This window comes from Cherax quadricarinatus, chromosome 42 (assembly GCF_038502225.1).
Source record: "Cherax quadricarinatus isolate ZL_2023a chromosome 42, ASM3850222v1, whole genome shotgun sequence".
Taxonomy (NCBI): Eukaryota; Metazoa; Arthropoda; class Malacostraca; order Decapoda; family Parastacidae; genus Cherax; species Cherax quadricarinatus.
Window position 1 is genome coordinate 8,260,412 of NC_091333.1, and position 24,879 is coordinate 8,285,290.

At 36.4% G+C, this 24,879-nt stretch overlaps 2 protein-coding genes across 4 annotated transcripts in view; one reads left to right on the top strand and one right to left on the bottom strand.

Annotated features, from left to right (window-relative positions):
• Positions 1 to 206: 206 nt before the first annotated feature.
• Positions 207 to 10,404, bottom strand: LOC128695646 (uncharacterized). The gene is made up of 2 exons (XM_053786393.2): positions 10,343 to 10,404; positions 207 to 8,356 (listed from the first exon to the last, which is right to left on the bottom strand). Exons 1-2 carry the CDS (start codon positions 10,343 to 10,345, stop codon positions 4,730 to 4,732), a joined length of 3,630 nt encoding a protein of 1,209 aa, XP_053642368.2. The 5' UTR covers positions 10,346 to 10,404; the 3' UTR covers positions 207 to 4,729.
• Positions 10,405 to 17,238: 6,834 nt separating this feature from the next.
• LOC128695645 (methionine aminopeptidase 1) overlaps positions 17,239 to 24,879 on the top strand; it is a 28,415-nt gene continuing 20,774 nt past the window's right edge. For 2 of the 3 annotated variants that reach the window (XM_053786389.2, XM_053786391.2), the window contains exons 1-3: positions 17,239 to 17,396; positions 18,404 to 18,455; positions 24,685 to 24,837. In XM_053786389.2, coding sequence (XP_053642364.1) covers positions 17,277 to 17,396; positions 18,404 to 18,455; positions 24,685 to 24,837 — 325 coding nt within the window. In that variant the 5' untranslated portion in view covers positions 17,239 to 17,276. The remainder of the gene's footprint in view (positions 17,397 to 18,403; positions 18,456 to 24,684; positions 24,838 to 24,879) is intronic. The other variant, XM_053786390.2, reaches the window with a different exon arrangement.

A 24,879-nucleotide genomic window follows, 5' to 3' on the forward strand; every position in this document is an offset into this window, starting at 1 on the left:
TTAATACTCCTCATGTTAACCTGAACCTTCATAGAAACTTACTGTAAATAAGAGCCAAAAACATAGAGTAATTTGCCAGATGAATTAAAAACATTAACAATGAACTGAAATAAAAACTAAAATAATTGTGTGCTTAATTTTTTAGAGTACCATAACACCATAAATTGCCATTAAACTTCTTTATCCAAGTTATAAATTATACCATATTCTTTCATTTTTTAAAATTTAATCATATTTCCAACTATTATTACATCACTGCAGTATATCCTTATTTGCTTTTTAATCCTCTTGAAGCAAACTTCAATTTTAGCATTAAATTTTAATTGAATGTCTTTCACTAAAATTCGTAGCATTACAATACAGTATTACGTAATTTTATATATTTAGTGTGTACCACATTTATATATATATCTCCAAGATATTTTTTTTTATTTTTATATTCTTAGTATTACTCCTACCTTAAGACTGTCTGAAGTAATATACGTAACTACAGAGTTTTCTTGTAAGAAATAAACACCATTAACCTACTATTGTAACTATACAGTATCTTCTTGGGAAATAAATTATCATCATATTATCATCAGACTCTCTTTCTCTTTCTCTCTGCCAAAAGAAGTCATCTTCATAAATCAAGTTACTGTACTCCATTTATATATCATATGCCTTAAATACACCCACCTTGACATCTGTAGCTACATATACATGAAATTAAATAAGCAAAAAAGTAATTCCTGAAAGAATAGTATGAAACCTTAATCATTTGGCAGCTACAGAAAATAATGCCACAACATTGATGTGAGAGAAGAAAGAACTAAAGGAGAAATGTGAAACTACTTCCCTTCTGCCAAATCAGTGAACCTTAATTTTTGGTCAAGCAGACACTGTACATTTTTTAAATGAAATATGTTGCACTTATCAGAGTGATTATCTCGGAAAAGAATTTATTCATTCAGTGCCTTATTCTGCAACTACATATTAGGAAAACAACAAATATATAAAATACACAGAATAGATGACATACAGGTTAATTTACTTTTGCTTTCATGTGTTACATATTGAGATGGCAATCAAAAAGATGTCATCTCTTACAGAAAACCTGTAGCCTTTCTAATGCTAAACATTATATAGAAACTTGTAAAAAATTTAAATACATTTTAGCTGGATGAAGCCATCAACTTGTGTTGGAGAATTAGCATAAATTTTTGCAAGACTAATCATCACATTTATTCACATTTGTATGTATACAAGCTGTAAAAATACATTTGTTACACTAATACTCCACCAGTGCATTCTCTCATCCTTCTCTTATGGGCAGTACTGGACGCAAAAAAGTTCCTACAAAACCACTTATTGTTCATAAATCATTACAGTTTCACATCATGTCTTGTACTGAGTAAACGCAAGGTATTGGTACAATGCTGTACATGTCACCTGCTGTTTACAAAACATTATTTATATCTAAATCACAAGTCTACTTTGTAAATGCAAGGTATTATGTGTTCATCACCTGTTTTTTACAAACAATAATTATTAAACATCACATGTCTCAGCTAAGTAAATGCAGAGTACAGGTGTCCAATTTAATACAGTATAGCATTTGTAACCTACACCACATCAATACCTCTACTGCATAAATTCCTAATTTTTTGCACTGAAGAAATTAAGAATTTTTCAACAATTTATTGCACATTTTTATTTGTTGGTACTATATTGTACAGTATTACTATATGTTTCTGTTCATCATTTCACTTACTCTTTCTTTTACTCCTGCAACCACAATCTTACTTTTCTCATCTTTAATTTCATGCAAGTCCATCTCCTAGCTGAAACCTGTTACACAAAAAGTCAACCGGCATTTTTTTAAATGTGCGCTTACAAATCAGTTACTCTATTTAATACAAAGAAAATTTTTTTTCAACAATGGCAAAACATATTACTCTTTGCTCCACTTATATATTAAGTATGAAACTCATTTATTACACTTTCTTGTGCATCTTTCTTCCAAGATTTCTACTATGACTTCTTTTATTTGTAACATTCCATTTGCTCCATACTAGCAAAATAATGTTATACACATATTGCAATTCTCTCCAGTCATTAGCCTTATTTTTTACATCCCCTTTATTTAATCAGCTACAGTACTGGATGTTCATTATAATTTTGTTATTCAAATAGTTTTTAATTAATGGCTAAAATTTTCTTATACTGTACTATTACATTAACTTAAAAAATATCTCATGACTACCAGGAATCTGTTAAAAAACATACAAAATCACCTAAGCTGCATAAAAACACAACATAAAATAATGTACATGAAAGTGCTGTACCTATTCCTTTCCCATCTTTCAGTTACTGCAAGTTTAACTGTACATATCATACACACTTTCCTAAAATAAACATGCTTTTATAATTAGCCCTTAAATCAAGAGTGTCATTTAATGGTGCATAAAAATGTCTTAAGTGTATAAATATGTCTTGAGTGAATTTATATGTCTTAAGTGTATTTATGCACCATTTAATGGTGCATACAAATGTCTTAAGTGTATTTATATTTTTATATCAGTATACAATCACTGTGGAGCCAACAATTAATTATGCTTAAGACAATTTGTGTGCAAAAAAACAAGAAAGCTATGTATATCTAATGTATTTATTAAGACATACATTACAGCAATTAAAGGTTTCTTCTTGTTTCTTTCCCCAGAGCCCTTATTACTTTGTCTCAAACACAAATGTGCAAAAATTCAATGACTTTTAAGAGTTCATACAAAATGATTAACTTGAACTCACACATATCTTGCGTTATTTCCCCCGTTTACCATAAAACGCAGCACTAGAGCTGGACACTAGAAAAATGTACCAAAAGTACTATTAATGTTTTTTTATATTCACAAAAGAAAGTGTTACATCTGTCAAATTTGAAAATTTATTACCTTTGCCGAGTTATTATTTTAATTATACTTTCATAGATACACAGCAGAACCTCGGCACTTGAACTTAACTCGTTACAGAAGGCTGTTTGAGTGCCGATCAGTTCAAGTACCAAACAAATTTTTCCCAACCAATTTTCTTTTTTGTTGGCTGTTATCACTAATCTTCTTAGGCCTCATGGTGAGTTATTTATACAAATATTAAAAAATACCAAAAAATATGAAGAAACACAAAATAGTTTCAAGTTCTGGCAGGTCACATTTGTTTGGTTGAGTACCAAGCAAACAGTCAATTACCAAGTGATTTTTTTACCAAACAAAGCATTTGAATACCGAGGTTCCACTGTATACAAGGTTAATTAACCCTTTCAGGGTCCGTCCCATAGATCTACGGCTTTACGTTCAGGGTCCAAATCGTAGATCTACGCCATGAGCTCAGCTCACTCTGATAAACTGTGAGTGGTACATTTGGGCCTAGATATGAGAGAATACATCTATGTGGTATGTGTGCACCACATAAAACAAATCCTGCAGCACACTGTGTATAATGAGAGGAAAAAAACTGAGACCATGATTTTTTATTAAAACAGCGACTTTGCAGTGTTTTTTCGTATGTTTTTTATAGTTGTATTTGCAATTTCTTGGTCTCATTTGATAAAATGGAGGACTTATTACAGAAATAGAGATGATTTTGATTGGTTTTAGCACTGGAAATGGCTTGAAACTGAGCTCAAAGTAGCAGAAATGTTCAATTTTTGCCATTGTTCAAGAGTAAACAAACGACCTCACACGTCTAATACACGCCAGCTGGTGGGTCTAATATACATTCACAAATGTGGTGATATTTCTACAATTATTACAATATTGCATAACAGTAAATCTTCTATTTTTTGGTGTGAATAAAAATTCATTATGTGAATAAAAAATAAAAATTGAATTTATTTGTAAAGCCTCAAAACGTAACTAATGAACAGAGGAGATGTTAGTTTAGTGCCAGGAATACCTACATAGTTTATTCTGGACCCTATTTTGAAATTGGAATATTTTGAACTTTGTGTTAAATTGGCCAAATTACCAATTTCCGATCACTTTATTTTGTAGTTGAAACAGCTGACTTGGTGATTTCTTGTGCTCAATCGATAGAATAGAAGTAATACTAGTGAAATAGCTAAGAATTTGGTCGACTGGAATAATGTAATTGGCCTAAAATGGGAGTCAAAGTCGGCAAAATCGCCGATTTGTAAATATCGCTGACACATCAAAATTCGCGAGAGCATAATTTCGTCAATTTTCCATCAAATTTCATACTTTTTGTTTTATTACCTTCACAAAAAGATTCTTTACCATTTCATAAGAAAAAATAACAATTCAGATTTTGGCCTTGGACCCTGAAGGGGTTAAGGAAGAAATAATACAAGATTCTCATGGTTCAAGTCCTTTTTAACTTTCTTAGGGAAGAATGTACCTTCTATACATCAGGGCTTCATATAAATGTTATTGATATACTGTACAACTGGAAAACTATAAGGTCTTCCAAAATACTTTTCAGTTTTGCAAATCAAAATACATGTATAAATATATTTTCATGTGCAAAACTATTTATGTAATAATGAACTGCTGTAGTGTATATAAAAATCTGATTTTCATTTTTTAAGACAAAGATAACATCTTACTGGTAGACACTGATTAATGAAAAAAAGCTTCAGTCTTTGCTACACAGAATATGTATTATTATATCATTTGAACTTTCTAGTAGTACTAATTTCTTTTTACATTATTTTCTGTTTCCTTTAGGTTTGTTATTTTTCCTCATTCTCAACCTTCCCTCTGGTCAAAATAGTTTTCAGTTTCTCCATTTCTGAAGATATTTTGTTTAATATTTCAGTTTTTTCCTTTTTCATTTTATGAAGTTCCTCTATCACAGCATCCTCTTCAACTTTTGATGCTTCCATAATTTCCTCAAGTTTTCGTTTAACCCTTTCTACGTTCGACACTGTCTTCATAACAAAGTCACCACTTGCTGCCTCACTAGCATCAAGTTTCTCTTGCATCTCATCGTCACTTTCACTTTCCTGACTGATATGAATCTGGGTCTTAGCACACCTTTTCAAACTCTTACCTGCATTTATCTGCTCATCTTTTTCTAAGCCTTTTTTGCACTCATTTGTACAGATAACTTCATTTTTGTTTAAGGTCTGAGCATTAACCACTTCATCTTCACTTGTCTGTGCAACTCTTTCACTCTCCTCTTTAACAGATCCTTTTAAGGTACTCGAGAAGCCCAAAATTTTCTCACCTGCATCACTGTCATTACTTATCTTGCCTGTCTTTGATTTATTTTTCCCTATTTCATTATTGCATTCCACTGTTTTCCTTTCCTCGCTCTTTGTATCTGCTGCCTTACTTATCAAGAACACATTTTGTGTATAATTTTGATGATCTTCAGCTACAATTCTGGCAATGTTTGAGGTTGTGACGATTATCTTCTTGGCACCCAAAATGTTGACTCTGTCATTGTGTATGGATTTCCCATTGTCATCAACACCTGTTGTATCACTGTGTCTTAGATTCTCTTTAGTTAATATGGTCTGACAAGCTATGGCATCAGCATCTTTGCGCTCACTCTTTGTGGTTGTCACTTTAACTGCAATACACTTCAGATCAGTGTTTTTAATGTCATCTTGTAATTTTTTATCTACACTGCCATTATTTCTTTCTCTCTGTTTATCTTCACTTTTGGTAATTTCACCATGAACTTCAGGCTGGAGCCTATGGCCAATTGCACATGCCTCACCAGCTTTTACCTGACTTCCACTCTGTTCAACCTTGACCTCTTTTTTTCCTTCATGATCATCAGGTACATTTTGTTTGTTATCTTCATGTTTACTGTATGGAAAGGTATCTAGCAATGGCCTTGTGTTCCCACTTGTTGAAGAAACCTGTTTTGCATCTGTGTTCTCCATCATATCATCATCATCTACCGTCTCATCATTATAATCATCTCCACATACCATTACATCATATTCTCCTTCAGGTGCCATCACATCATCATCACATGCTATATTATCTCCCAAGCTTTCACTTGCTTTTGCATCACTGCCTCCGTCTTTCATAATATCATTTCTTCTTTCAGTTTTCATAATGCCACCTTCATTTTTTTCACCTACTACTGTAACCACATCCTGCTTTTCTTCTTTTCGAACTTTCTTTTCTTCAACCACATCATCATCCTCTTCTTTACCTGCCATCCTTTCAGCTGCCACATCCAACTCCTCTTCAGCCATATCCTCTTCTGCTGCATCCTCCTCCTCCTCATCTTCCATTACATCCTCCTCTTCTACAACATCCTCCTCTTCTACCACATCCTCTTCGTCTACCACATCCTCCTCGTCTACCACATCCTCCTCATCTACCACATCCTCTTCCTCTTCTACATCTTCCTCCTCTTCTACATCCTCCTCCTCTTCTATCACATCCTCCTCCTCCTCATCTTGTGTCACAATTCCCTTTATGTTACCAACCATATCTTCAATTTTGCTACTTGCCAAGACTTTTTTATCAGTATCTATCATATCTTCCCTTTTGTTTGTCACTTCTTTGTCTGTTATATGATCCTTTTTGTCATCATCTGCCATATGTTGATTCTCCTTCTTTACATCATTTGTCTCATCTTTTGCTTTAGTCGTTATATCATTTTCATTATAAACCATATCATTTACCTCACATTCCTTTCTTTCATTTGTCACATCTTTTTCTTTACTTGTCCCATCTTTATCAACTAACATATCATCTTCCTTTTCTTCACCTAGTGAATCACCTTCCTTTTCTCCAGCTGCTGAATTACCTTCCTTTTCTTCACCTGCTGAATCATCTTCCTTTTCTTCACCTGCTGAATCATCTTCCTTTTCTTCACCTGCTGAATCATCTTCCTTTTCTTCACCTGCTGAATCATCTTCCTTTTCTTCACCTGCTGAATCATCTTCCTTTTCTTCACTGGCTGAATCATCTAATTCTTCACAAGTTGCATTAACTTTGTCTTCACCTGTTCTCTCTTCCATTACTGTACCTGCCACATCTTCTTTTCTATTACTTGTCACATCTTTTTTGTCAGCTAACGCACTGTCTTCCTTATCTTCACCTGTCAAGTCATCGTCTAGTTCTTCACAGGCTGTTTTATCTTTGACTCCACCTGATGCATCTTCCTTTTCTTTCCTTGCCACATTGTCATTTTCACCATATAACATATTGTCTTCTACCTCATATTCCTTTGCATGATCTGTCACATCTTTCATTGTTTCTAACACATACTCTTTTTCTTTACTTTCCATATCTTCTTTGACATCATCAAACATATCTTCCATTTCTTCACCTGCTATATCTAGATTTTCTTTATCTGTTACAATTTCTTTTCTTTCACTTGCAATATCTTCATTTTCTTCAAATGTGGCATCATCATCAGTGTCTTCACCTGCCAATACATTACCTTCTGCTTCCTCACTGGCATCTACATAATCCATTTCCTCACCAGGTACAGCCTCATCTTTCATTCCTTCACTTGCCATCCTATCATCATCCGTTTCTTCGCCTGCCATCATATCATCTGTTTCCTCACCTGCCACACCATCATCTGTTTCTTCGCCTTCTACTCCATCATCTTCTGTTTCTTCACCTGCCATATCATCTGATTCTTCACTTCCATCATCATCCATTTCTTCGCCTGCCACTACATCATCCATCTCTTCGCCTGCCACTACATCATCTATTTCTCTGCCTTCCAGTGCATTTTCATTTTTCTTTCCTGCCATAGCTCCACCATCAATTTCTTCACTTGTCACATCATCATTTTCTTCATCTGCAATCAAATCATCACCACTTGCCATGACATCCTTTTCACCTTTATCTGACTCATTCAATTTTAATCCTACGCCTAAGTTTCCAAACATCACTCCACTTGCAGTGTGTGTTACTTTAAGGTCTTTTACTATGTCCTCATTTGTATTACAGCTACTGTCTTCAGAGCCATACACACATGCATCAATAACCAAAGATTCTTTTGTCTCTTCTTGTCTCTTCTCACTTCTGATACGCTCTTCATTCTCCTTTGCAGTTCTTCTCACAAATGAATCTATGGATTCATCACTTTCCTCAGTATTATGTTCCATTATAGCTTCAAAATAGCCTCCATCATGTTCCTCCCTATCTTTCACTTCGGTTCCTGAATCTTCACTCACATTCATTATCTCACATACAGAGTTTTCATCATCTTTGTTGTTATGGCCATATTCCAAAGAAGACATTTTTACACTTCTGGCTAGTAAATGTCCATATAAAAATGCAACATATTTTCTTGGAGGACACAATAATGATGTTAACGCAAAACTTGCAGGTAATGATTTTTTTTTCCAAGAGTGCTGATGAAAAGTTATCTGAAAAATGAAAATGAAAGATATAGAGTATGAATTTGTAAATGCCTTATCTGGAAGTTAAGAAAATCTACAAGACACAAATATAACATTGGAAGCTAAAGAACAAATTGTGCTAAAAATGTAGTAGAGGCATACCTTAAAAACAATGTTTGGAGTCCTTTCAAGAGTTCAGAGTATGACAGAGAGACAGCAGTAAAAAGGGAACATTTTGCAGAGGAAAAGATTCAACCTTAAATCTAAAAAACACAATACAAAGGTCAATTAACACTCATCCACATTGAACATCTGCCTCTGTGTATAGTTCAGTGAATACAATTATTGTTGGCAAAATATAATGCTGCAAGTCTTGGCATGACAAATGTGTGGTGATGAACCCAATACTATAAATGATGTTATCACAAAATACAAAATTACTGAAATTAACCTGTAAGCGGTCCAGGCAGATCTATGTTCACATGTGTAGTGCTCCAAAAGTAGATCTACGTCTTTTTTACATATTTTCAAATATAGCAAAAAAAAAAGTAGATCAAAGTTTTTTTACACATTTTCAAATGTAAAAAAAAAAAAAATCTACTTTTTTTACATACTTTCAAATGTTGAAAAAACGTATATATACATTTGGACCGTTTACGGGATAACAAATGAACAAATTATTGAAGATGGAACACCATGAGCATAGCTCAGCTCCTGTAGGTACAAATAAGGAATTACAGATATGCAATTATACTTTAAAAATAGTTATGATAGGGTTCACACAGCCATAAGAGAGTGAACCTAGTAGCAACCAGAGATGTAGGGTCAGGAACTGAGACTCAACCCTTACAACCACAAACTGGTGAGTACAAATAGGCGAGTACCCAGGCACCTACTTACTGCTAAGTGAACAGGGGTAATAAATGCAAGGAAAGAAACCCACTTCCACATATACCAAGGTCCTTCCACTGAGTTGAAGGTTCAGGTGGTAACATCGCTGGCTCACACCTGAAGAACTTGTATTCAATCTAGGCACAAGTGGAAATGTTGGTCATGTTTCCTCCCACCTATTGCCTGTGTTTAATAATAATAATAATAATAATAATAATAATAATAATAATAATAATAATAATAATAATAATAAATAAAATAAACTAATATAATTATAATAATAAATAAATAAAATAAGCTAATATAATTATAATAATAATAATAATAAATAAAATAAATATAATAATAAAAAATAAACTAATATAAATAATAATAATAATAATAATAATAATAATAATTGCTAATAATAATATAATAATTGTAATTATTAATAAGGAATTAGGAATATTATTATTAAATATTATTAATAATTATATTATCATCATTATTAAGAATTAATGTATTATTATTATAATGAGGGAAATGTAAGCAAGTTTATTTAGGCACAAGTACATATAAGTACAATTATCATACACAGTGCAAATTACCCACCAGGATAAACCAAAAAAGTAAAGACAAAGTGACTTATTTCCATTTCCCAAAGGAGTCACACAGCACCTGAGGAAGTGAGACTCGGAGACAATCAGTTCTGATCATAGGAAGTGGAGGAGTAGCTCTAATTCCATAGATCAAGAGCCCTTCACTAGCATCAAGCCTCCTCACTTGAAGGGGACCTGTTGCCCCTACTCACCTAAGAATTAACTAAGTACCTGGATGTTGGTAGATTGTTTTGGGTCGTGTCCTTGGGAAGGGACCCCCAAAGGACCCCAGTGGAACTAAGCCAGACATAATGGTTTAACTGGGTTTACCTGGGTTAATAATCCGAATAAAATCTCCACTCCAGCCGTGAGCTTCACAAGCACATATTCATGCGGCTGAATAACATGGTCATTATCGCCTCCCACTACACACTTTACACGTTAATTACTGCTAATTGTATTTTAGAATCTTAATAAATAGGAATAATGGCCTTACACAGTCTTTAAAACATCAATTACTTGGTAATTTAGCATAAATAATAACCATGTAGTAAGCCCAAGCGGCGGCAACTGTTGGCGTGTTGATATTGGTGTTAAGGCAGTGAACACCTCCAGGGAATGAACCAAGCATTGAACACTTCCAACCATCAATGTAACTAGCGCATACTATGATTGATAAAAGAATTTAATGGTGTTGGTTCCATGGAACACATCAAGTAAACAACAAACTTGAGGTAATAATTCAGCATTTCAGTATATTCACAACCTTTACGGGAAATAAAATTTTATCAATTGTCTGGTCTAAACCCATTGGGAAAAAGTCACTTTGTCTGGCATTATACGTTGTCCCCTGCTAAAGAATTGGGACAGGAAATTTATTGGACCTCAAAAATTGTGTGTGGAGGACAGAAAAGTAAAGGACTTCAACGAATCCTTCACAACAACATACCTTAGCTAAGTGGCACTTATCCATAATGTACAGTAGTTTTTGCACAGGCCATTGTAAATCCTACCTGCTAGGGTAGTGTTAGGGTGTGTTCCATGAGCATTAAGTGTCTTCCAGTAATTAAATAGTAAGTGCTAATGCCAGTTATATTTTGTTTACCCAGCAAGCCTAATCCTATGCAGTCCACACAATTTTAATTACCAGAGTAGCTGGCATTAGTATTATAATTATTAATTTAATATCAGGTATAGCTTTTTGTGAGAGTAATAAAGAAGTGGGCAGTCGAAGGAGTTTCAGTTCAGTGACCTACTGTGACTAAGTCCCATTTACCTCTCACAAATTACTTGCAGGTAATAATTTAGATAATATCCTATAAGTCTCCTGCAGGTGATTTTCTATTATAATAATAATGTTCAAAAGATGTTAAAGAGTATTTCTTCAGTCTTAGGTTGGTCAGAAAGTGGAATGACCTCGACATGGAAGTGGTCGGGGCAGACTTTAAAGAGTTTTAAGAATGGGGCCCACAAGGCTAGGAGTGAATCTGGCAAGCGGCAGGTTGAGAGGTAGGGGGCAGGAGATGAAACTCGACCTCTGCAACCACATACTGGTGAGTACAATCTAGCATCAAAAGATGTTTTTTGTGCACATCAGTTTTGCAGGCTAAGAGTTATCCTGCCTCAGCTTATTTAAAGCCCAGCTCTATCTAGGATGCGACCCACAACAGTCAACTAACACCCCAGCTTACATATTGACTATAATAATAATAATCTTTATTTCTATATGTACAGTCCTAGCTGACATCAATGACATACTACTATGTAGGAAGCCCCTTGTTATGCAGAGCATTAGGTCAATATGTCTCCAGGATGCGACCCATGCTAGTCGACTAACACCCAGATATCTGTTTTACTGATAGGTAAACATGGACAGCAACATCCCCCAATGAAAAGCAGGGGCGCCACAAGTACACTAAGGACAACACAATAAGTGTCAAGGGCCCATGACTGTTCAACTGCCTCCCAGCATACATAAGGGGGATTACCCATAGATCCTTGGCTGTCTTCAAGAAGACTTTGGACAGGCACCTAAAGTCAGTACCTGATCAGCCGGGCTGTGGTTCGTACGGCGGTTTACGTGCGGCCAACAGTAACAGCCTGTTAGGTAAGACACATATGCAACAGTTAGGTATCTTTATTTTGAAACGTTTCGCCTACACAGTAGGCTTCTCCATATTGTTTCATTCTATGGAACAATGCTCTCCAGACTGAGGGACTGACCACCTCAAAACTTTAAGGGTGATGGACTGATTACATCGTCTTCAAGTATCTTCTGCTTCTATCAACTTTTCTGTACTCGACTGAAGAAGCCTACTGTGTAGGCGAAACGTTTCAAAATAAAGATACCTAACTGTTGCATATGTGTCTTACCTAACAACCTGTCGGTATTTTATACCATTTTAAAGTAACAGCCTGGTTGATCAGGCCCTGATTCACCATGAGGCCTGGTCACAAACTGGGCCGTGGGGTTGTTGACCTCAGAAACCCTCTCCAGGTATACTCCAAGTAACATGTTCTAATATTTCCACCCGGACTTCAATGTGTGAGTTGAGAGCGCTGGTAAGCCAGTTACGGGACAGCCACTCAAAAGAAGCATTCTTTAGTTATAAAAAAAAAAATGAATATCTGAAGGGTGTTCTGAGGGTCAACGCCCCCGCAGTCCGGTCCATGACCAGGCCTTGTGGTGGACCAGGCTGTTACTGCTAGCCTCACGCAAACCGACGTATGAACCACAGCCCGGCTGGTCAGGTACTTTAAGTATCTGTCCAGCGCCTTCTTGAAGACAGCCAGGAGTCTATTGGAAATTCCCCTTAAGTATGCTGGGAGGCACATGAATAGTCTTGGGCCCCAGACACTTACTGTGTTGTCTTTAGTGTACTCGTGGCGCCCCTGCTTTTCATTGGGGGATGTTGGATGTTCGTAATCCTCTTTATGTATGATGGTAGGCAGTTGAATATCACTATTTATTCAATAAAATCGGCAAATTAGGATTTATAATTGTAATACTTATGTAAATTACTTTAACTTGTTCTAAATTGTATTACTGTACTTTTTTATAAACTATATCAAAACTGTACTTATTCTATACTGAACTGCTCTACTAGATTTATTAAAGGCATATAGCATTAACTAATAGAATACTCCATCCTCTTGTACTCATTGTAACTCATCTAATGACCATATGAACTGTTATTGCCTTATTAATCTTAAGATCATTTTAAGTTTGCCCTAAATGCTCTGCATACAAAGGACTTTTGGCATGTACACCAACTATTATATTCCTTTGTACAACCATGTATCAGGTAAAAATAAAAATTATTATTATTATTATTATTATTATTATTATTATTATTATTATTATTATTATTATTATTATTATAGTGACAGCGTGAACCTAGTGTTCAGGAAACCACACCAGTGGATCGACAATCCAAATGAATTCTTTACGAACGAAACCCAAAATTTCGTCATCCCAAAGCTCTCGAATATTATTATAACTCCACAAGATTTTGAAGAGGCAATTATTGACATGCCCATGCACTGTGCCCCAGGTCCAGACTCATGGAACTCCGTGTTCATCAAGAACTGCAAGAAGTCCCTATCGCGTGCCTTCAGCATTTTATGGAGAGGTAGCATGGACACAGGGGTCATCCCACACACACTAAAAACAACAGACATAGCCCCACTCCACAAAGGTGGCAGTAAAACAATTGCAAAAAACTACAGACCGATAGCACTAACATTCCATATTATAAAAATCTTTGAGATGGTTCTAAGAAGCAAGATAACCAACCACCTAGATACCCATCAGTTACACAACCCAGGGCAACACGGGTTTAGAACAGGTCGCTCCTGCCTGTCCCAGCTACTGGACCACTATGACAAGGTCCTGGATGCTGTAGAGGATAAACAAAATACAGATGTAGTATACACAAACTTTGCAAAATCTTTCGACAAGTGCGACCATGGTGTAATAGCACACAAAATGCGGGATAAAGGAATAACGGGAAAAGTTGGTAGATGGATCTACAACTTCCTGACAAATAGAACACAAAGAGTAAAGTCCCAGGCAGCCATGGTAAAAAGCTCTGTTCCACATGGCACAGTACTCGCTCCCATTCGATTCTTCATCCTCATTTCTTTGCGGATGACACCCGGATCACCATGGCAGTGACCTCCATCGAAGACACTGCGAGACTCCAAGCGGACATCAACCAAATCTTCGAATGGGCCACTCAAAACAATATGAAGTTCAACGAGGAGAAATTTCAACTACTCAGATATGGAAAACTTGAAGAAACTAAAAATGTGTCAGGGTATACCATAAATTCTAACCATACAATAGAGCGGAAAAGTAATGTGAAGGACCTGGGAGTGATAATGTCAGAGGATCTCGCCTTCAAAGACCACAACAATGTATCTACCTCATCCACTAGGAAAATGATAGGATGGATAATGAGAACCTTCAAAACTAGGGACGCCAAGCCCATGATGATTCTCTTCAAATCGCTTGTGCTCTCTAGGCTGGAATACTGCTGTACACTAACGGCCCCCTTCAAGGCTGGCGACATTGCAGACCTGGAGTGTGTACAAAGAACTTTCACGGCACACATAAGTGCAATAAGGCACCAAACTACTGGGAACGGTTGAAGGTCCTTGATCTGTATTCCCTCGAACGCAGGCGAGAGAGATACATGCTAATATACACTTGGAAGGTCCTGGAGGGATTGGTACCAAACTTGCACACGAAAATCACTCGTACGTTGGTTTGCGTGCAGCCAGCAGCAACAGCCTGGTTGATCAGGCTCTGATCCACCAGGAGGCCTGGTCACAGACCGGGCCGCGGGGGCGTTGACCCCCGGAACTCTCTCCAGGTAAACATATGAAAGCAAAAGACTCGGCAGGAGATGCAACATTCCCCCGATGAAAAGCAGGGGTGCCACGAGTACACCGAGAGACAACACAATAAGTATCCAGGGCCCAAGACTGTTCAATTGCCTCCCAGCATACATAAGGGGGATTACCAATAGACCCATGACTATCAAGAAGGCACTGAACAGGCACCTAAAGTCAGTTCCTGACCAACCGGGCTGTGGTTCGTACGTCAGCTTGCGTGCAGCCAGCAGTAACAGCCTGGTTGATCAGACCCTGATCCACCATGAGGCCTGGTCTCAGACCGGCCGCGGAGGCATTGACCCCCGAAACCCTCTCCAGGTAAGTGATGATAATTTGAAGCCGATCAGGATAGTCATTCTCCAGTTATGGCACGGATTCAGAATCTAGTTTTTTGTAACTATTTTTATTTTCCTGCATGCAAATTAAACTTAATGGGTACTATCCTGGTCCTAAGATGAATCAGTCATTAAATACTAAGCCCAGTCACGCTAGCCAATACTGTAAACACCGAATTACAGAAAATATCTACCTGGATGAGGACTAACAAACTTACACTAAACATTGACAAAACCTACTTCATTCAGTTTGGTAACAGAGCTACAGATGTCCCTCTTAACATAATGATAAACAGATCACCTATCACAAAGCTAACAGAGGGAAAATTCTTAGGAATCCACCTTGATAATAGACTCAAATTTCATACACATATACAACAAATTTCTAAGAAAATTTCCAAGACTGTAGGCATACTATCGAAGATACGGTACTATGTTCCACAGTCAGCCCTCCTGGCCCTTTATCACTCTCTTATTTACCCCTATCTCACCTATGGAATTTGTGCATGGGGCTCAACAACAATTAACCATCTCAGACCACTAATTACCCAACAAAAGGCTGCAGTTAGAATGATAACAAATTCTCACTACAGGCAGCACACTCCACCAACATTCAATACACTAAACCTACTCACCATACAAAACATCCATACTTATTACTGCACCTATTACATACATAGAACACTTAACTCTGATATTAACCCTCCCCTCAAACATCTCCTTGCCAACCTCAACAGAACACATGACCATAACACAAGGCACAGATCACTCTTTGATGTTCCTCGTGTCCATCTCACACTATGCAAAAACTCAATGCACATAAAAGGCCCTAAAATCTGGAATTCATTACCTGTAAATATAAAAGAAACACTACCTGTTTATAAATTCAAGTCTCTTCTCAAAGATCACTTACTCACCCAAAACCAAATAAATACTGAATAACTGAACCTTATAAATTGTATATCTTAAATGTTTCTCACAATTATATCACATAAATGTTAAACCTAAAACCCAATCTAACTTTATTATTTTTTAAATACACTACCTAACAGAATACTCCATTCTACTGAATGTACAACAATGCATGCAACCATATAACCTGTCTTTGTAATACTCATTTGTGCTTTATAGTAATCTGTTTACAATAATGTTTTATCACTGATTTCATCATTGCTTAGTTAATCTTAAGTTAATTTTAAGCCAGCCCGTAATGCTATGCATAGTGTAAGTGGCTTTGGCATGCTGCTCTTATCTGTATTTTTTTGTACCTCTGTATGTGTGCTCAAATTGTTAATAAATAAATAAATAAATAAATAAATAAATACTGGAAAGAGGTAAACTGAATTGTTTTTAAATGTCATTTAACGTGAATAAAACTTACACTTTGTACTCATAAAATGGTCATGATCAAATTTACATTTACACATCTGAATTTGACTCTCCATCATTGGTTTGAATGTTTTTGTCACCTTGAGTGTCTGAAGCTGCACCGCTGAGGCCCCTCAAGGAAGGTTCCTTGATGTTGGCGAGGGGCTCTTGATTTAGGGAATTGGATCTGTGCTCCAGTTCCCTGAATTAAGCCTGAATGCCTTCCACATCCCCCCAGGCGCTGTATAATCCTCCGGGTTTAGCGCTTCCCTCCTTGATTATAATAATAATAATAATGCACCGCTGAGGATTTTGGAAGTTATCTAAACCATTCCAGAATGAAAATAGGTTCAGTAACTTTGGTTATAGTTTTTAGTTTAATATGTTTATTATGCACACCCCATACCCGTCCTGTGGGTGGTAGTCAAAAGATTACAGAAGTACATAATGGGTCCAGGAACTGGACCCCAAAGTTATGATAGATGAACTACTTACAAAGGTAATGAACTCCAGGTAGATTTGGTCACAATCATGACAAGTTACGAAGGGATTTACAGATTACAGAGGTGCATAATGGGTCCATGGACTGGGCCCTAAAGGGCCCAGTCCATGGGCCCTTTAGGGCCCGGTAACGAGGGCTAAGAATTTAGCCCTCGTTACCGCACACGTGTTGAAAACTTGAAACCGATTGGTAAAGAACACCCTTCGAGTTTATCATGTGTCTAAAGCAAGCACCATAGAAGTAGTAAAATGCAAAAGTATCTGCTGTATTTAATGTAAATGAAGCATATCTTTCCGTCATTTTTTTTTTTTTTAAGTAATGGATTTGAAGAAGGTTTAGGTTAGTTATTCACTGAGTTCAGTACGTCAACAAAGATGTCTGCCAACGGGGTTGCTGCACACTGTTGTGAAACTCCAGGCTGTAATGCCGAGGCTAAGCTGCAATGTCCAACCTGCATCAAATTAAACATACAAGGATCATTCTTCTGCTCACAGGTGAGGCGGATTTTGATCCTATTTAGGAGTGTGTAGCAGCGCTGTATAGCCCTTGTGGCTTAGCGCTTCTTTTTGATTATAATAATAATTTGATTATAATAATAATAATTAGGAGTGTGTAGTTTAGCGGTTGTGGTGCTTGCATCATCCTCACATTTTTTCTTCATTAGTTTATTTAGATACAGGTACACATAAGTACAGTTATTATACATAGTGTAAATTACCCATAATAAACCCCCCAAAAGATCAAAGTGACTTATTTCCACTCGGGTCATTTAATAGTAATTTTATAATTTACGGTGGCTCGTTACATGTGGTTTACAGGTTATGAATTTATGTATCATTGCATGAAACACATTGTTATATGTTCCTCATGGGAGGTTCCTTGATGCTGCTTAGGGAGGGCTCTTGATCCAAGGAATTGGACTTTTTCACCCCTTGGATCGAATCTGATTGCCTTCCATTCCCAGGTGCGGTGTGACCCCGTGGGTTTAGCACTTCCCTATAATAATAATAATAATAATAATAATAATAATAATATCTGAACAAATTCATATGTACATCCATTCATGCATACATAGTTCATACACACATCATACATACGCTCATACATGTATCATACATGTACATGCATTCATTGGTAGTAAATTGTAATCTGGTATATAACCTAGAAGAACCAGATTTATTTGATATATTTTCAATCCAATTTTATTTTTTTAAGCATTCATAATTGTTACATGTAGAGGACATTTTATTTCATTCATTTATTAAAGCCCGTGGTCATGAAGAGTATTTTAGTCAAACTAAGACTCTAGTGTCATATTAAGGTTCTGGTCTTGATTAATAGTGGTTTCATCATAATATTTTCACTTTGTTATGTTATCAGGGAACTGAGTCTCAAAACTCCAGACCGTCGCGTCAGCCACCCGCCCGTGGTGTGGTTTATCAGGGTACTGTATTGTAATAATATTAATGTAGATTTTACAGGTTATTTGTTTATTTTTCAGAATTGCTTCAAAGGTTATTGGGAGTCACATAAATTGCGTCATAAAAAGCCTAGTAAGTATATCTTGTTTTTTTTTTACACCAACTAAATTTGTCTGTGCTTAATATATTGTCTGCTTCTGCATATTGTAAACTTACATCATTACATTAATGCTTATCTTATATTTGTGAATAGAATTAGTATATGCAGACAAATGAATATCTGAAAACATTTATGTTTGATAAGTATATACTGTATTAGTGTGCTGATGAATTTGTATAGAGATTGTTTGGGTATGCTGAATGTGCAGTGAATAATTTAAATACACATTACAGTATTCTTGATAGTGTTTAGGTGCAAATGGATGAGCCAGGGGATTGTGTTGATACAGATAATTGAATTTAGGTATAATTTAGTAAACTTTCTTGTCTCTTACAAAGATCCTCTCTATAGTGCTATTTTTTGTAAATGTGCATGGAAAAAGTGCATTCAAAATTGAATAGCCCCTGAAAAATACATACATTCATTGTACATGCTATTCAATTTTTTATGCAGTTTTTCAATTGTATGTGCAAAAATAGAATAGAATAGCTGTTGATGAGAGCTCACTGTAGCTTCTGCACTGGATTGCCATCCTAGGAATGAATAGGGTATCAAGACTGAAATGTTTCGTACTGTCTTAAATAATTTGCACATGTTGTCTTCCACCAACTCCTAGGTACTGTATGTATGCATAGGTGAATATAGGCAGAAGGTGTATGGAGACCTGCATGTCTTTGTTTCTTACATTGTCACCTCAATTTGATCAGGCAATAAGTAGTATTTTTGTAGTAATCACACAGTATTGTTCTGTACAAAAGACTTAATTTACCAAGTTACTCACTATATGTTAAAGATCAACCATTACTTCAGTGTGTTGTAAGGGTCTTTTTGGCCAAATATTTTCTGATTTGTAAAGAATTTTGTAACATCATAATAAAGACCTATTTGCTCTGTCTTTTCTTTGGGAATATTACTTCAGAATTTTTTTTATATTTCATGATTGTTAATTAAAATGTCCTAAATCTAAGCATTTCTTGCCTGTGTACTGGAAAAAGCTATGTACATGTCTTTTATAAACTAAAGTAAAAACAGTATAATTTGAATTTGAATTTGAATTTTGATTTAATGGACAGTAATGGGCAGATCTGTAACCAGTAGACTTTATCCATCGTTTCTGAGTCAGTTTACTCAGCAAATTTTTGTCCCATATTTCTAAAGTTTGTTAAATTGAGGTCCATTAAGTCAAAGATTTACAGTATTTGGCTTGACTTGTTTTATTGTAACTATGCATTCTGTACCAATTGTATGGGTTAAGGAACAGACCCAAAAGCACTTTTCTTGGTTCAGTGAGTTAGTGAGAATGAGTGATTTACACTGGGAAAATAGGATGTGTGGGTAGGATTCTTGACAATTATGTAATTTTTGCAGAAATGTGTAGACATTTGTTGAACATTGATGAGAAATTTCTTGTAACTGCTTGTTTTTTTTGTAGTCGTGTACTTAATGCTGCAGGGAGAGAGAGAGAGAGAGAGAGTTCAACTGACAAGGTTTTCTGTTGGCTAGAATTATACATCAGTTGGTGGTACAAATTCCAAGACGTATTTGTAGTCGAGTTAAAAATTGTGCAATAGTAATATTTGAGAGTACCTATTTTGTTAGATAAGCCTAAAATATGTTGCTTTTCTTGCATGATTAAAGTAGAATAGAAGGAATCAACTGTCAATTGTGCTCCATCATGTGTCTCAGAGAAATGTGCTGATTTTATAAAGATGGTTGGGAATTGTCCCTGCAACTACCTACATTAATTCACTCCTATTGCCTTTGTGCCCTGTGCACCTTAATTTTTTATTTCTATCTTCCACCTCATCTTAGCATTGCAGATTGACCCAGAGGATTTAGTGCTTTCCACTAACATAATAGTTAAAATAACTTGAATTGCATGTCAATACAATATTGAATTACAATAACTATTTATGAAACTTTTCTGTATAATACAGAAAAGGTACCAAGTGCTTAAAATCCATTTTCAGTCTACTGTATGTAATATACAGTATGCTAGAATACTTATCTAAAATATGGTTGGTTTGCTTCTACGTATTGTGTATATGCTAAGTTCTTTTCATGTTCTCAGTGCCTTTATCAGTTAAAATTTGCACAAGTATGGTACATTCTTCCACCTTGGCTGATTCTGTCTCTTATTCGTCTTTTAGATTTAGTACAGTAGACTCCTGAAAAATAACTCATCTTAACAACATGTTTTCAATATAACATGATTGAGATTTTGTGCCAAATTTTGTATTTGCATGGAAGAAAGATTGCATGGAACACAATAAATTTAAGGGGGAAAATATGCCACACCACAGGATCTTTTTCCTCTGTTTGGTAGTTAACCCCCCTAGTAGATCTACTTTCTTCAGATTTGTTCAGCTTTGCATATACATTTATTCAGCAGTATACATTATGTACAGCTACCCACAGTTTTGTCTCCATTATTCTTCATGTATCTGCCGTTGTAGCTCTTTCACTGCACTTGTATCATTCTCTTGCCATTCTCTGCCTTAGGTTAGTTAATGTCAAACTTTATATATTTTACTAGTAACAATTCATTAGTCTCATAGAAAGAAATTGTCTTTGTTGTACCAATGTACTTTTCTTTTTATTATTTTTACATTCATGCTAATCATTTAAATTTCTTCTCACTGAGAGGTGATGGCATTTAATTCCTCAGTGTCACTATAGCAGTTGGTTGCATGCATTTTGTTTGATGACTTTTTAATTAAAAATGCCAGTACAGTGGACCCCCGCATACCGTTGGCATCACATAACGTTAAATCCGCATACCGATACATTTTATCGCTAAGATTTTGCCTCGCATACCGCTAAAAAACCCGCTCAACGCTATTCGTTCGAGTCGCGTCTAATGTGCGGCCTGAGCCAGCCTCACATGTTCCGCCGGTGGCATTGTTTACCAGCCAGCCTCCGCGGTAACATCCAAGCATACAATCGGAACATTTCGTATTATTACAGTGTTTTTGGTGATTTTATCTGCAAAATAAGTGACCATGGGCCCCAAGAAAGCTTGTAGTGCCAACCCTACAGGAATAAGGGTGAGAATTACTATAGAGATGAAGAAAGATCATTGCTAAGTATGAAAGTGGAGTGCGTGTCTCCGAGCTGGCCAGGTTGTATAGTAAACCCCAATCAACCATCGCTACTATTGTGTCCAAGAAAACGGCAATCATGGAAGCTGTTCTTGCCAAAGGTTCAACTGTGTTTTCGAAACAGAGATCGCAAGTGATAGATGATGTTGAGAGACTCTTATTGGTGTGGATAAATGAAAAACAGATAGCAGGAGATAGTATCTCTCAAGTGATCATAAGTGAAAAGGCTAGGAAGTTGCATGAGGATTTAATTAAAAAAATGCCTGCAACTAGTGATGATGTGAGTGAATTTAAGGCCAGCAAAGGTTGGTTTGAGAGATTTAAGAAGCGTAGTGGCATATATAGTGTGATAAGGCATGGTGAGGCTGCCAGTTCGGACCACAAAGCAGCTGAAAAATATGTGCAGGAATTCAAGGAGTACATAGACAGTGAAAGACTGAAACCTGAACAGGTGTTTAATTGTGATGAAACAGGCCTGTTTTGGAAGAAAATGCCAAGCAGGACCTACATTACTCAGGAGGTAAAGGCACTCCCAGGACATAAGCCTATGAAAGACAGGCTTACTCTTCTCATGTGTTCCAATACTAGTGGTGATTGCAAAGTGAAGCCTTTATTAGTGTATCACTCTGAAACTCCCAGAGCGTTCAGGCAAAAGAATATCCTCAAGGCTAATTTGTGTGTGCTGTGGAGGGCAAACAGTAAGGCATGGGTCACTAGGGACTTTTTCTATGACTGGTTACACCAAGCATTTGCCCCCAATGTGAAAAATTACCTAACTGAAAAGAAATTAGACCTTAACCCTTTCAGGGTCCGTCCCGTAGATCTACGGCTTTACGTTCAGGGTCCAAACCGTAGATTACGCCATGAGCTCAGCTCACTCTGATAAACTGTGAGTGGTACATTTGGGCCTAGATATGAGAGAATACATCTATGTGGTATGTGTGCACCACATAAAACAGATCCTGCAGCACACTGTGTATAATGAGAGAAAAAAACTTAAATCATGATTTTTCGATTAAAACAGCAACTTTGCAGTGTTCTTTCGTATGTTTTTTATAGTTGTATTTGCGATTTCTTGGTCTCATTTGATAGAATGGAAGACATATTACAGAAATAGAGATGATTTTGATTGGTTTTAGCACTGGAAATGGCTTGAAACTGAGCTCAAAGTAGCGGAAATGTTAAATTTTTGCCGATATTCAAGAGTAAACAAACGACCTCACACGTCTAATACACGTCAGCTGGTGGGTCTAATATACATTCACAAATATGGTGATGATATTTATACAATTATTACAGTATTGCATAACAGTAAATCTTCTATTTTTTGGTGTGAATAAAAATTCATTATGTGAATAAAAAATCAAAATGGAATTTATTTGTAAAGCCTCAAAACATAACTAATGAACAGAGGAAACGTTAGTTTAGTGCCAGGAATGCCTACATTGTTTATTCTGGACCCTATTTTGAAATTGGAATATTTTGAACTTTGTGTTAAATTGGCCAAATTAACAATTTCCGATCACTTTATTTTGTAGTTGAAACAGTTGACTTGGTGATTTCTTGTGCTCAATCGATAGAATAGAAGTAATACTAGTGAAATAGCTAAGAATTTGGTTGATTGGAATAATGTAATTGGCCTAAAATGGGAGTCAAAGTCGGCAAAATCGCCGATTCGTAAATGTCTCTGACACATCAAAATTCGCGAGAGCATAATTTCGTCAATTTTCCACCAAATTTCGTACTTTTCGTTTTATTACCTTCACAAAAAGATTCTCTACGATTTCATAAGAAAAATAACAAATTTTTTTTTTTAAATTCTTGGACACTGGTGCGTGACTCCAGATTTGGGCCTTGGACCCTGAAAGGGTTAAGTGCCTCCTGGTGTTAGACAATGCCCCTGGTCATCCTACAGACGTGGCAGAGTGACTTTGTGGGGACATGAGCTTCATTAAGGTGAAGTTTTTGCCTCCTAATACCACTCCTCTCCTGCAGCCCATGGACCAGCAGGTTATTGCAAACTTCAAAAAACTGTACACAAAAGCTCTGTTTGAAAGGTGCTTTGTAGTGACCTCAGAAACTCAATTGACTCTAAGAGAGTTTTGGAGAGAGCACTTTAATATCCTCAATTGTGTAAACCTTATAGGTAAGGCTTGGGAGGGAGTGACTAAGAGGACCTTGAACTCTGCTTGGAAGAAACTGTGGCCAGAATGTGTAGACCAAAGGGATTTTGAAGGGTTTGAGGCTAACCCTGGGAATCCTATGCCAGTTGAGGAATCCATTGTGGCATTGGGAAAGTCCTTGGGATTGGAGGTTAGTGGGGATGATGTGGAAGAGTTGGTGGAGGAGGACAATGAAGAACTAACCACTGATGAGCTGCTAGATCATCTTCATCAGCATGAGGCCACACCTGAGGAAACTGCTTTGGAGGAGGGGAGAGAGAAATTGAAGAAGTTGCCTACTTCAAAGATTAAGGAAATGTGTGCAATGTGGCTTAAAGTGCAAACCTTTTTTGATGACAATCACCCTAACACAGCTATTGCAAGCCGTGCTGGTGACTATTACACTAACAGTGTTGTGAACCACTTTAGGAAAGTCATAAAGGAACGGGAGGTACAGGCCTCTGTGGACAGATATGTTGTGCGACAGAAGTCCAGTGACTGAAGCTGGTCCTAGTGGCATTAAAAGAAGAAGGGAAGTAACCCCGGAAAAGGACTTGACACCTCAAGTCTTAATGGAAGGGGATTCCCCTTCTAAACACTAAGACACTCTCCTCCTCCCATCCCATCAATCATCACCAGATCTTCAATAAAGGTAAGTGTCATGTAACTGTGCATGTCTTTTTCAGTTTGTGTGTATTAAAATTAATATTTCATGTGGTAAAAAAAAAAATCATATTTTGGGGTGTCTTGCACAGATTAATTTGATTTCCATTATTTCTTATGGGGAAAATTCATTCGCATAACGATAATTTCGCGTAAAAATGAGCTCTCAGGAACGGATTAATATCGTTATGCGGGGGTCCACTGTATTGCATCATATTGTAGTTTTCTATAATCTGCCAAACTAGAATTCAACTAACATCGTTTTGCTGACACAGGGTCACCATGGTTCTCTGAACAACTAGATCAGTACTTGCAGTATTTTCCTGGATATGCATATTTTAAGAGAGCAGTTACTCAGTTTAAGAATATTTCAGGCATCAGTGATTCGAGCACGCCATACAACCCTTGGCCATACTACGCGTTTTCTGGTAAGTGAAAGAATTTTGAACATCTGCATAGTTTTTTAAAGT